The 13,752-nt window shown below is 50.9% G+C and overlaps 1 protein-coding gene across 8 annotated transcripts in view; it reads left to right on the top strand.

The window, feature by feature from the left end:
- Positions 1-13,752, top strand: part of CUX1 (cut like homeobox 1) — a 361,508-nt gene that overhangs the window by 320,637 nt on the left and 27,119 nt on the right. For 5 of the 8 annotated variants that reach the window (XM_077140853.1, XM_077140854.1, XM_077140852.1 and 2 more), the window contains 3 exons: positions 124-426; positions 3,757-3,945; positions 9,437-9,701. The exons of the other annotated variants lie outside the window; for them this stretch is intronic. In XM_077140853.1, the coding sequence (XP_076996968.1) occupies positions 124-426; positions 3,757-3,945; positions 9,437-9,701 (757 nt within the window). The remainder of the gene's footprint in view (positions 1-123; positions 427-3,756; positions 3,946-9,436; positions 9,702-13,752) is intronic. 8 annotated transcript variants of the gene reach the window in all.

Consider the following 13,752-nt stretch of genomic DNA (forward strand, 5'->3'; position numbering starts at 1 on the left):
ACTTCTGTACTACATACTTCTTGCATAAGGCATTTAATTCATATTCCCTAGATAAATAAAGTAGATGTGTATGATGAAAGATACCTGTTTTAAACCATCGTTTTTCATGTGCTTCAATTACAGAAAGCACTCCAAAGACCTCTGCCAGCTGCAGCCCCGCACCAGACTCACCAATGAGTTCTAGCGAGTCGGTGAAGAGTTTGACTGAACTGGTCCAGCAGCCGTGCCCCTCCATTGAAACATGTAAGGATGGAAAGCCGCCAGAACCCAGCGAACCTCCAGCTTCAGACGCCCAGCCCACGCCCCCCCTGCCTCTCTCCGGACACTCAGCACTCAGTATTCAGGAGCTCGTGGCCATGTCTCCTGAGCTGGATACCTATGGCATCACCAAGAGGGTCAAGGAGGTGCTGACCGACAACAACCTCGGTAGGTCCCCTCACCGCCACCAGCGCGGAGGGACGCCAGGCGTCTCCTCCTGTCTGCAGCCTCGGGACGAATGGGTCAAGGGAGACCTCGTTTGGAGCCAGCCTCAGGGTCTAAACTTTTCCTAGCTCCCTACGGGAACACGAGCCTTCCCAAAGTGTGAACACAAGGGGCATGAAAGGGTGCCTGCATTCTATGGGCCAATCCCAGCCTCCCGCTCCCCAACCCTGTACCCCCTCTGGGACTCCTTGGAAGATATGGAGGTGGGCCGAGCAGGCTCAGGAGACCCACCTCGACTGTCCTTCCTGGGACGTGCCCTTGAGAACTCCAAATACTTGGTGGGCACCAGAGCTGGGCAGGATCAGCGTCAGCCTAGCAGCACCTGGAACCCACAAGAAGGCTTCAGGGGAGAATCTGACAGGCTGGGTTCAAACCCTAATTCTTGTACTTACTGATACTGTGACACTAGGGAAATTTCCCAAACATTCTGAGTCTGCTCAGTCAAACTGGAATCACCCTGCCTGCACCCATAGCTCCTCGCCTGTGCCCGGCAGCTAGTGTTCTGCCCTTGTTACTGTTCCTGATGCCTCACGGAGCCCTCCCCACTCCCCAGGCCCTTCGCTGGGACGAGGCAGCCTCTAGGGATCAGCCCCCATTCCACTGCATGTCACACCCAGGCCGTTTGCCTGGCACGTGCAGCATGCTGTGCTAAGATGACAGATGGGACTCTCCAGGAACCCCTGTCGCCACTGGTCGATGGCTGTGGCTGTAAGAATAGTGGGATGTGTAGTGGTCTTACACCTGGTGCTCCTGCCGCAGACTCATGGCCAGACATGGCTCTCCTGGGTTAGTCATCCAGAACCTGGAAAGCGCCAACCCCCAGCTACTTAGGACCTTCCTATTTCCCAGGTACAAAAGGCCATTAAAGGGACTTGGCTGCCCCTAAAAAGTAGCTGGAATTTGTCCAGTATCTTCAGGAGAGATAATTATATGTCTTTTGTTTTTCCCAAGGAATGGGGGGAACAAAGAGAGTAACAGTGACCTGAACTGCAGAAAAGTTTACCTAGTGGTCTAACAGTTTGGGGTCTGGGCTATCGTACCTAATTGAGGTCTTCCACTCCACTGCCTGGGCAAAGCAGTATCAATGGAGAATATTTTTAATTAAACCAACTCGTAAAAATAAAAACTTAGCTGTCAATTTTAAAAATGGCTAAGTCCCTTGTGCTGATGAAATATTGAAAGCCCAGGGATTCCTGGACTTGGCTCACCCCTCCTTTATAATCTTGTCACAGGTCCAAGGAAGTAAGCCTGATATATTATCGCTACCTAGGCCCTGTAAGAAACGTCATTTCATGTGGAGGTTGCAAGTCAGCTGAAGAAAAGGCTCATTGCAAAACACTGATAAGTTGCAGCCTCGTTAGTTGCAGTAGTGTGAACACTGAACTCTCATCCTTGCTATAACCGTGCATGTCTCCATCACTGCAAAGTTTTAGTTTATGTTAGTAACTGTGGTAATGTGCAGCCAAAGGAGAACCCAGTGGCCTACGGAACTTCATTTTCACATGCCGTGAAGCATGATTCTGTGATTTGGAGAGTGAGCAGGAACTTTGAGAAAGGCTAGTAGTAGTGTCACCCTGGATTCAGAGATCAGAAGCAGGCTTCGTGGTTGTTCTCACTGGTCTTTGCCACTCCAGGCGAGTGACTGCCTCCCCACTGGGTCTCTTTGGACCAAGAGGAATGGACCAAGGAAAGCCAGATCAGACCTAAGTTAGGCAGCAACAATGACCCTTAGTCAAGAACCAGACAACTTCTGAGCTCTTGGACTGGGATCTTGAGATGTTCGCTAATCAGTCCCCCCAAATTATATACAAAATGTTGTGTGTGTGTGTGTGTGTGTGCATTTTATCAGGTAAGGGTCTGGAGTTTTATTCAGGTTCTCAAATGGGTCTCTGACCCAGAGATGGTTAAGAACCACTGCTGTGAAGCCCCTAGAAGTATCACAAATAATTGTCCAAGAATAACAATCACTTGATTTTCCCCCGTACAACTGGGGAGGCCAAGTAAATGACTGTTCATATATATCACTTTCCTGAACACAGGAAGCTCCTTGGAACAAAATGAGATTAATTCACCAAGACTAGAATTAGGTAAAATCTATTTAAAGTAAGCACAACAAAAAATTGGTAAAGACCTGGGACATTTATGGCTAAGCAAGCGGCTGAAAAGCAGAGAAACCACAGGTTCACAAAATCCATATGTTCATCTATACATTTAAAATGACAAATGGAAGAGCAACTTATCAAATCTGAAGCTTTCCACACAGTATGCTTTTACCGAGGCTCCCACTTTTTACGAGGCAGTGCTGTGTTTTACCATCTCCCGCACCTACCTGTGGGTGCAGGAGGATGAAGTGAGCGCTGCGGGCTCTGCAGGTCACCCATAGTCTCCGTGGCTCCCGCCCGGGGTCTTAGGGTTCTGCACACTTCACGGTAGCCAGCACTGGCCGCCCTCATCCGAGACACGCTCTGAGCACACTCTCCACTCCCACCAAGCAGGCCCATTCACTTAAGTTCCCCGTCGGGTCATTCAGGTTATGACTGATTCTACTTTGTGCCTTTAAAAGTGGTTGCTGCTGAATGACTCTCAGAGAAGTGGCAGTGTCTGTATAAGCCCCTGAAAACTTAGTGCTGCTGTGCCCTCCAGAGCAAAATGGTGCCCATCAGCCCCTGCCGCAGGCAGCTCACCACGCTGGGGAGCGCAGGCAGCCAGGGAGGGGAGTGATCCGCTTTGAGCTGCAGTCAGCAAAGGCAGCTGAGACTGCAGGAGCAGACTTCAGAATTGGAAATGGGCTGCTTCTCAAAAAAAAAAAAAAAAAGACGGTAATGCTGAGGAGCTCACCATCTCTTTCCTGCTGAGACCTTGGGTCAAGTGCCCTGTTTTCTCAGCGAGACCCAGTGACCTCACCAGTCAGGCAAGGAGACCATGCAAAAGGCTCTCTGGTTTGAGGCTGAACAAGAGAAGTCTGCCGTGTGCTGCTGAACCTCAGAGCTTGGGTTTAGGGATTTACCCACCTCTGATAACATGCCACAGGTGTTATCCAGGTCTCCTCTTCCAAACCCTGAAGGCTTCTTGAAGGGAAACACTGTGTATAAGCAGACTGCAAAAGCAAAGCAAACACCGACCTGAAGTGTTAGAAAAGCCAGGTTGAAGAAATGCTTCTTCAAAGCGCTTGCTCAGCCCCGGGACCCAGCCAACTTTAACCTTGACATGTGCTTTGCCTTTTCAGACCCCTGGATCTCAGTTATGACACCTCTTGTTTTGTTTCCTCTCCAGGTCAGCGCTTATTTGGGGAGACCATCTTAGGGCTCACGCAGGGTTCCGTCTCCGACCTCCTTGCTCGCCCCAAGCCCTGGCACAAGCTCAGCCTGAAAGGACGGGAGCCCTTTGTGCGGATGCAGCTGTGGCTGAATGACCCCAACAACGTGGAGAAGCTGATGGACATGAAACGGATGGAGAAGAAAGGTAACTCCCCGCTCTCGGTCCCAGCAGGCTGCGTCTCGCTTATACAGACAGGCCGTTTCTCTGAAGCCCTCCACCCGGCTGGTGAGGGGCTGTGAGGAAGGGCAGAGGACTTTTTTGACAACCATCAGCTGATGTGTGCCAAGAGGGACCAGGAAGGTTTGTGACTTCTCTGACTCGGCAGCCTGAATCCAAACACTTGCGCTCCCCGGGGCAGGCCTTGAATGAGCCCCCCAGGTCGCCCTGTGGCTGCCACTTGGTTCCTTTCTTTCCTTTAAGGAGAAAGCCACCAAGGTAGATGTGGTTGGTTGATCTTGTCATTGGGCCAGTGGGGTGTTACAACATTTCTTGAGCATGTACCATGTGCCAGAAGCCTTCATATGTTATTTTATCAGAGAGGGAAATATATAAATCCATTTTGTAGAGGTTCAGAGAGGTTAGGTGCCTCCATTAAGGTCAACCAGCTTAGAAAATGGCAGAAAAAATTCCTACTAGAATAACATCTCTCTTTTGCTACCATTTCGTAGCCTAGAGGGATACAGCCTCCCCGGAGAGATAAGTGCACTTATTTTCTCTAAATGTACCCAAAGCCAATGTTGATTAGCATTCTTCTCATACCCTATAGGCTACGAAAGAGGAAAAATAACAAAAGGGAAAGCACCTTATTGGTGGAAAGGAACAGCAACTTTTTCTCAGGATCTGAGTTCCTAAGTGCTGGTCCCCATTAGGGCCCCAGACAGTGCCGTGAACTCCTAAGTGGGTGCTGGGCTGGCCATGGGGAGCTGCGTTCACCCTCCCCTCTCAGCCAGTGCTGATGCCTTAACTAAAAGTGGACATCATGACCACCAGCTGCCCGTGCCTGCCCCACCCCAGGCACCTAAGCCAGGGGTGCAGGGGGAGGCCAGGCTCACATCTTCTCAACTCACCAGAAGATCTGGCTGTCCCCCTCCAGCTGAGCGCCACTGTTCTCACCCAGGCAGGGGAAGGCCTGGGGTGCTGGGAAGGAGCAAGGCATCTCCATAGGACCGGGCCCTATTGTAGTTATACAGACTTCCGTTTACTGAGCACTTCCTGTTTGCCAGCCACTGTGCTGAGACTTCCCTTAATCCACAGAATGCTATGAAGTATAGATGTCCTTATCCCATACAGGTGAGGCAGACAGCTACGAAACCTACCTAATCTCAATAGCAGGTGTAAGTGGGAAGCAGGCTGGTACTCTTAAATTTATGTTCCTCTGAGCCGAGAGTCGGCCACACTGGGGGTGCCTATAGGTGACTGGCCCCGGCTTCCCTCGCCAGCACCTCCCCACCCACTACAGGGTCCCCCAGTGGCTCCGACACAGGCAACTGTTGCTGGGGCAGCTCCAGGCAGCCCTTTAAACCTTTAAGCTCCAAAAGCCTGGATGCACACATCACACCACACACACACACATACATACAATGTTTTACCTTTTCATTATGGGAAATTTCAAACATAAGCAAAAGTAGAGAGAATGGCACCCTGAACCCAGTGCATCCATCACTGAGTTTCAATAGTTATTGGTGTTCATGCAATTTTAAACGTCTCTACAGTCTGTCCACAGGTAGCATCCCAGTGCCTCAAGCTCGGTGAGGCGACGAGTGCCCTCCCAGCCTCCTCCCCACCGGCCAGCTCTCCTCCCGGCCAGCCCTCCTCCCGGCCAGCCCTCCTCCTCCCGGCCTCCTCCCGGCCTCCTCCCCGCCGGCCAGCCCTCCTCCCGGCCCGCCAGCCCTCCTCCTGCTCCTCCAGCTCCTCCAGCTTTCTCGGCCTCCTGGTTCAGAGAGTGGGAGGCGTGAACAGAGACTTCACCACTGCCTGGTGCCCGCAGGGCCTCCCGGGCCTGCTTCCCTCCTTCGCACGGGCTCTGGGCGCCCTCTGGCGTTAAAAAAGAGTTATGGTCTCAGCAGGACATGGGTCCTTCCTCAGAGCTTCCCAAGGGCCCTGAGAGCAGCTGTGGCCGCTCTCCTGTGGGGCCCAAGGGGCCTGCCCTACCCCTCAGACCAGCACAGGGCTTCCTCCGCGCCCCCCGGCCGCTTTCCAGTGAGAAAACGGCAAGTTGGGTGAGTGGCTCCCAGGCCTAGGTTTCCATACTTGAAAATGAGGGCACTAAAGCCGTTTCAGGTCCTGAGGGTTAGAAAGAACAAACCTAGTAGAACCAGAAACATAAGAGCTCAGTAAACGGAAGTTATTACAGCAATTTGTATTCCTCTAAAAGTATTCCATTGTGCTTCCTGTCTAGACCAGATTAAAACTCCTGCACCAGCAAAACCAGACTGATTCATATGTATATGTGTACTCTTAGCTCTCATCCTTCACTCCTTTCTTTCTCGTAAGCCTTCTTTCTCCACCCTTCCCGCCTTTCCGTGCCCTTCACGGAGGGCCCTTGAACCACCGTTCACAGTCACCAGCGCACAGCCCGTGTAGTGGCTCTAGACGGGACCCCACGCGAGCTCTCCATGGACACTTGTTTGAGCGCTTCATCTCGGCGCAGCCTCTGAGGCGTGTCTCCGTGCCTCTCTGTGGGCCCCGAGACACAGCCTCGGGCACTGCTCACATGCTGCAGCCTGACTTGGGGGGACTGGCCACTCCCTAAAACAGACTGAGGCCACATTCAGCTCTGCCACTTCCTCGCTGCGCCACCTCAGGCACATCATTTTACCCCACCAGGCCTCACGTCTCTGTCTGCACGTAAGGATGACGCTGAGGCCTCTGCCAAGGCGTGATGGAAGGACAGAATGCTGGCAGGGGAGCTGCACTGTCCCTGCTGCAGCCATTGAGTTCACTGTTGTTTCCCATATTCCATCATTTGGGGAACTTTTACAGAATTACTCAGACAGTATTCCCAGCATTCCAGCAGGCCCTGACTGTCCCCCAGCCCTGGGTTCGGCTCTAGCCATGTCTCCCCTCTGGGGTTCAGCCCCTGCTTCCTGTGACCTTTCTCTCAGGCCCTTCCCATCTCCATCCTTCCCCAGCCTGCTGCTAATGCTCACCTGTCTCTCCAGAATCTGGCCCCTGAAACGCTGCTTCCTCCAGCTCCACATCCCACCTTCCTCCAGGGGTGTCCCTGCCCACTGACCCGTCCTGCACCTGGGGTTCAAGTTCTTTGACCTTCTCTACCCTTGGCTATTCCCCAAATCTTATTATTACCCAGAACTACTACACTTCACAAATCCTAAATTCAGGGTCCCCAATCACAGACCACATGCTACCATCTTTCCGTCTTCCTCTTTTCCTTCTACCTTACCTGTCCTTTAACCCAAGGTGGCCTCCAGACCCCTCTTCTCCCCTCCCGGGCTTTCCCCCACCCGTTGTCCCTCTGCTGCCCTCATCTCCTTCCCCAGGACCCCAGACTCTGTGACCCTTTGAGGCCTCAGTGTTCTCTGGCCAGCACACCCCACTCTCTCCAATCTGCCTGTTCCTCCCCCTCCAACTATGGCTGAGGGCTCGTTTTCTCCACCTATCCTCCGTGGCTTCTGAGTCCTGCTGGAGATTATCCCCTAACTGCATGGCAGCTGCCATCTCGGGTCTGTAGCCTCAGCCTTAGGGGTCCTCTGTATGTCCCCCTATCCCTAGCCACCCCTCTCCTCACCCCCACCACCATGCAGACTTCTCCCCCAGCTTCTTCAGCTCCTTTCGTTCCCTTCCCTCCTTCTCTCCTTCATCTGCTCATCACATCACCTTTTGTCCAAACTTCCTGCTTCATAAAGAATGCCAAGAAAACCTTTCCCTCTCTAGTGACTTATCTGCATCTCCCCCAGCTCCCACAGTCCCTCCTGTCCTACTGCCACCCCCCACCGCCCCTCCCCCACCTTCCTGCCATGTCCTTCTACTATGCTCAGGGACCCCCCATGCACTTCCAAGGATGTTTCCCTCTCACACTTTGTGTTACCAGCTCTCCTCTGTCATCCGTCTCCCCTCAGCTCTTAAAAAAAAAAATCCTTAACGCTGGATTTCCCTTCTAGAAGCCATCCTGCCTCTTGCTTTTCTTTTACAGTTAAGCTTCTAAAAATAGTAATTTATATTCACTATCTTCACTTCCTCACATCCCATTCACTATTCAACCACTGTAGTCTGCTTTCAGCTCCCACAACTCCACCATCTCCTCCCCAAGTCACCAGGTAACTTCTTACCAGTAAATCTAAGGGCATTCTGTCCCCTGTCAAACTGTCCTTTCTGCAGCAGGTGACACTGTCGACCACTCCCTGCTCCCTGGGACTCGCCCTTCCCTCTGGAGCGCCATGGCTCCTGGGTATCCTCCTGGCTCTGTACCTTTGGGGTTCTTTCTCCTATGGGTCTCTTTTGCAGGCTGCTGTTTCCCAGAGTTCCATTCGTAGCTCTGCCCTTTCTCATCTACATCACCAATTTCAACTGCAGTTTCCATTTTAATGGTTCCAAGAGCTCTCTCTAGCCCAGACCATGCTTTTGTGACTAGAACCTAATATCCTGCTGCTGACTGGCCATCTCAATGAGGGTGACCCAGAGACCCCCCAAGCTCAACATGCCCAGGAGTGAACCATCATCTTCCCCTTGAACCTGCTCCTTCTGTGGTACCCAACCCAGAGTCAACACCACTCTCCTCATCTCCCAAGCCTGAATCTAGACAGCCAGCCTTAGCCCCCTCTCCTCTCCCCTCCTCATTTAATCAGCCTCTGAGTCCTGGCATTTCTGCCCTTAACATCTCCAAAGTGCATCTGCTTCTCGCCAACTCCCTCACCACTGCTTCAGTTAATATCTTTATCACTCTTGCCTAAGTGAACTCTTCTCCTTCCACTCCATTCTCTAAACTATGCCCGAGCAGCCTTTCAGAATATATAGCTAATGATTAGCATTCCCTTGATTCAAATCTTTTCATTTTTCCCATCATCTTCAAGGCAAGTCCAAACTTTTGACCTACCCTGGCCTGCCTCTCACTCCAGCCTCATCTCCTACAACTCTTCCTATCACCACCACCCTCTGTGTGCACTCACACACACACACACAGAAACACGCCCACTTTAGCCATGCTATTTTGCACCTCTGGGTCTCTGCACATGTTGCTTCCACTTCCTGGAACAGCTCTTGCATTCTTCTACCTCAGCCCCCATTTTTTCTGCCTCATCCCTCTCTGTCCTTCAGGATTCAGTTTAAACACCACTTCTTCTAGTAAGCCTCTCCTGCCCTCTCTCTAGGCTGAGCTGAGCCCCCCAGGTGCCCTGCACTGGCCTCTCTTACCTCTCCTGCCTCCAGTCATCTATCCATCTATGTCTCTGTATCCTCCACTATACTGCTGGTTCTGCTAGTTACAGCAGGGCAGGTCTCCAGCAGGTGTATATACAGTGACAGAGCAAATGTCTCTTAGATGCTCTTAGAACAGGGCAGCAGGGCCAGTTTCACAGAAGTGATGCTAGCGTACCGTCGTGCCGTGGGCCTCAGGGCTTGCTCAGTCTGGTCTCACTGCTGGCCTCTGCATCTCAGTCTGACATTTCTTCCCCCTCAGCCTACATGAAGCGGCGGCACAGCTCAGTCAGCGACAGCCAGCCCTGTGAGCCCCCGTCTGTCGGCATTGACTACAGCCAGGGTGCCAGCCCCCAGCCCCAGCACCAGCTGAAGAAACCCCGGGTGGTACTGGCGCCCGAAGAGAAAGAAGCTCTGAAACGAGCATATCAGCAAAAGCCATACCCGTCACCAAAAACCATCGAAGAACTCGCCACCCAGCTCAACTTGAAAACCAGCACTGTCATCAACTGGTTCCACAATTACAGGTACGGCCCTGCCACCAGCCAGTAAATCATAGGTCCGAGAGAGCTCATTCAGCCCAGCGGCAGAAGGCGATCTGAATGCAAGGGGGAGGCCCTCACAGCACACAAGGAAGGCGTTTGGGGACAGCATCTGCTTGACCACACCATACCTGGGCAGCCTGGGAACGTGATGTTTGGTCTGTTGGTTGGTTTTATGTGTTGTTTTGAGTTTTTAATTCCAAAGCTGCAGGGCCACCTTCTTCGGGTTAACATCAGGTAGTTAGAGATGATCCACGTCTGCCATGACCGGGAAAAAAAGTCACCCTACTTATATTGTTTAAGAAGGGAGAGTGCAGGTATTTGTGGCTCCATAGCAGCAGATTTATTGATGTTTTCTCAGGGTCTTTTACAGTATTTGTTTCCAAATCAGTTTGGTTAATTTTGTAAGTAATTAAATTAATTGACTTAAGACTCTGTCTCTCTCTCTGGAGAGAAAGTTCATGAGTTAAAAGATCTATATTGAGCATCTAGTAGATCTAGAGACACTGAGCTGGGCATTTTTACCAGTATTCTATCACTTGAGCCCCACAACTATTTAAAGGCTATAGTATCATCTTCATTTTACAGACAGAAAATAGAACACTTAGAGGGAGTAACTTACCCAAGCAGGTGGAAAGGAGACTTTGGGGAACTGGCTGGAAGAGATCATAGAAGTCCACTGCAGGCTAATGGCTCGTTGATCATAGCTGTGACCAAGACTCCAGACTGCTAGAAACCATGATTCCCAGTGGCTTGATAGAAATTCCTGCTTGTTTAGTGTCTTTTAAGTGGCCATCTTGATTGCCAATTTTGTATCAGAACATTCTTTTCTCTAGGCAGGTGCTCCTGGGTTACCACAAGCTGACACGTGCACTTGTGTGGCAGGGCAGTGGGAGCCCTCTCGGTCACTTGCCTGAAACAAGTGGCAGGCAGTGGGAGGCCACAGACAGCCAAGGATTAGTAGGGAGGGTGTGTCTCCCTGGACCCCGCCCCAGCTGACGTGTTCTGCTGGAGACTCTGAAGGGCCCTATTAGACCACCCCAGTTCTGAACAGATTGGAACTCTTTACAAATATTAGATGGGAGGTAAAATAACTCCTTTATTGCTGATGAAGGCTGATAGGGCTTAGTGTCAGAGCTGAGGAGACCTGCCTCCCGAACCCTAGGCCCAGGCAAGCTCATCCATCAGGGGGGCTCTGGCCCCAGGCAGGCCTCCCCACCTGGGGCTCCTCCCACAAGAACAAAGAAACTACGTGAGCTGAGTACAGCCAGCTTATGCATCCCAAATCTACCAATCAGAGAAAAACAGAGGCAGAGGGAGGCCAAGAGTTACAGTCATGGAGCTCCCATAGCTTGGAATGAGGCTTCAAGGAGAGTAACGCTTCTCCTACCAAGTGAAATAAGGGAGAAGGAATGGCAGTGTGGGCAGAGGTTCCCAGAGCCTCTCCTTGCCCAGTATTATACAATCCCATTTTCACTTTATAGACCCAAAAGTGCATTAGAATAAGCACTTTGAAGCCTTCTGCAAATTATTTTAATTCAAACATTATAACAACAGGAGCACATGAAGCTGCAGATTACTCAGTATTTGGGCAGAGGTGTTGCAAGTTACACACAACATCACCAAAACCATTACTCCTGGCCCCATAGGGCTGCCTTTTTCCTAGGCCCCCCAGACTTAGCCAAGTGGCAGTCCACCTCCCGGCCAAAGCCCGTGCCTCCTGTGTTTCTCAGCTGCTGTCACTTGTCTTGCCCATCACCTGATGACCTCGTGGTCAATGTGGACATGCCTTATTTGTGCATTTAACATAAGCATATTCAACTACACACTCTTGGCAAAAATCAAGAGCGAATGGGGACAGAGAAGGAATAGCTGTAGGAGCTCTAAATTTAATGAGTGAGCACAGGTCAGATCCAGAGCAGATGCTCAATAAATGTTCTCTTTCAGGAAAAATTCAACAACTGAGCAGGCAGGGCTAGATAAATGTGAGAGCCAAGCCCAGAGATTAGTTTCAGCTGCAGAGATGTGGAAACATTATCACGAAGAGGTAGATGAGCAGGGTCTTTTAAAAAGGGTTGAATTTTACAAGCAACAGAACAGGTGGAATGGAAAGTGAGTACTTGGTCTTTGAGAATTATCATAAAGCTCAGAGAACTGAAACCACTTGCCTAATAGGGTCACACAGCAGGTACCATGCAGGGTTGAGGTTCAAACAGAGCCTGCTCTCCCGGGTTGTGGCTTAGCACAGCCTATGGCCAACTTACTCTAGTGTATCCCACAGAGCTTCAGACAAGGACCAACTCACAGTAGCACCAGCAGGTATGCACTTGGTGTTTTAAAGTCCTAAATGAGAAGGCAGCACATTACATTCTTCCTATAGGGTTTAAACAGGAAAAATTGATTTCGTCATTTTTTCCTTGCCACACCAAACTCTCAGGGAGTAAAGCCTGGAGTCATTGGTTGCATCAAAAACACAAAGCCTTACTTCCTATTTTTCATTCACCCTAACAGAATTACAAGTATCTCAGGGTGTCCATTTACCCGGGAATGGGGCCAGGGTTGCCAGAACAACTTACCATGGGACACCTGTTCTCCTCCTGGAAAAACAGGTCACTCAGTAGAAACTTCCAAGCCCTGAAAGCCACGACCTTCTGTGAACCTTGTGTGATGTGTCTAAACACCAGAACTGCTCCTGAGACCTGGCCTGACCACACCAGAAGGTTGAATGTGGAGACAAATCCAGGATAAGAGGGCCAATGTCTCTCTCCCATCCGTGGAATACCCAGGATATGCCTGGCACTGAGCTAAGAGCTCTACAGATTCCATCCTCATTAAATCCTCAGCTCTGCCCTCAAGTGTGTGCTAGCTCCATTTTACAAAGAAAGGTTACACATTTTTCTGGTGAATATGGAAGCCAGGGTTCCAATAGCAGCCCAGACCCCAGGCCTCTGGCCCAAATTTGCCCTTCTCTATATATATAAGACAGAGCTTATAGCAAGAACTGGCATTCAGAAGGCTACTGGATAATAGTTTTTTTTTTTTTTTTTGGTTGTTTTTCTTTGTGTCCTCTATTATACATTTAATATAAATAGCATCTATAAGAGGAAGATACTATTCTCCACATTTTTCAGATAAGAAAACTGAAGCCCCAAAAGTTAAGTGACTTGTCCGAGTTGTACAGCTAGTAAGTGGCAAAGCCAGATTTCACACTTGGGTTTGTCTGCTTCCAAAACATCCTGTACTCTGTCCTGGGCCAGGCTGCCCCCGTGGGCCTGTGGCCAGGCTGGGTCCAACCTGCCAGGACGGGAAGGGACTGAGCAGCACCCCAGCTGGCATTCTTAGCTGCTAAGGAGCGTGACAGTCTTAGTAAAGAGCAGGTCGGCCCCTGCCGCTCGGGGCCCAGGAACCTGCTTGCAGGGGCTGCCATTTCACAGGCTCCTGAGGCAGCCCGAGGGAACGAGGAAAGTCCTCTAGTGCCCCCGGGAACTTCTCGGGGACTTCTCAGGACCTCACTCTGCAGCTCCTACTCAGAGTTCCAAACACGGTTCGGAACTCCCAGAGCAAGTAATTATGGAACAGACAATAGCAGCCACCACCAGCCCACTGATAAACCCGACTAGACTGTGCTCTCTGGCTCCTACACTCCCCACATCTAGCACCACCCTGCACGTAGTAGGTCCGCAGGATGCAGAACACACTGAGTTATATGTACTGGAGAAAGCATTTTCACACACACCTGCTCCAGGGACTTTCTGAGGGCCTTCTCTGTGGAAGACACTGGGCTCGGTGTTTGGCCATCTGAAGAGGCTTTTGCACTAATTTTGTGCAGGTTAGCAAAGGTTCTTCAGTCTTAGGGAGGAAACAGCTCGAGGTGTCCAATTGGGCCGAGTATTGTGACCCTGATGGGATGAGAAACTCTGGAGCAAAAACAGGCATAAGGAGAGCTCCCTGGTGCTCAAGGGCTCCTAAACAGGGAAGGTTCAGGGCACTTCTGGGGCCATTTCCTTTCTTGAAGGAGAAGTGCTCTGCAGGCCTG

This window comes from Tamandua tetradactyla, chromosome 23, assembly GCF_023851605.1.
Source record: "Tamandua tetradactyla isolate mTamTet1 chromosome 23, mTamTet1.pri, whole genome shotgun sequence".
Classification (NCBI taxonomy): domain Eukaryota; kingdom Metazoa; phylum Chordata; class Mammalia; order Pilosa; family Myrmecophagidae; genus Tamandua; species Tamandua tetradactyla.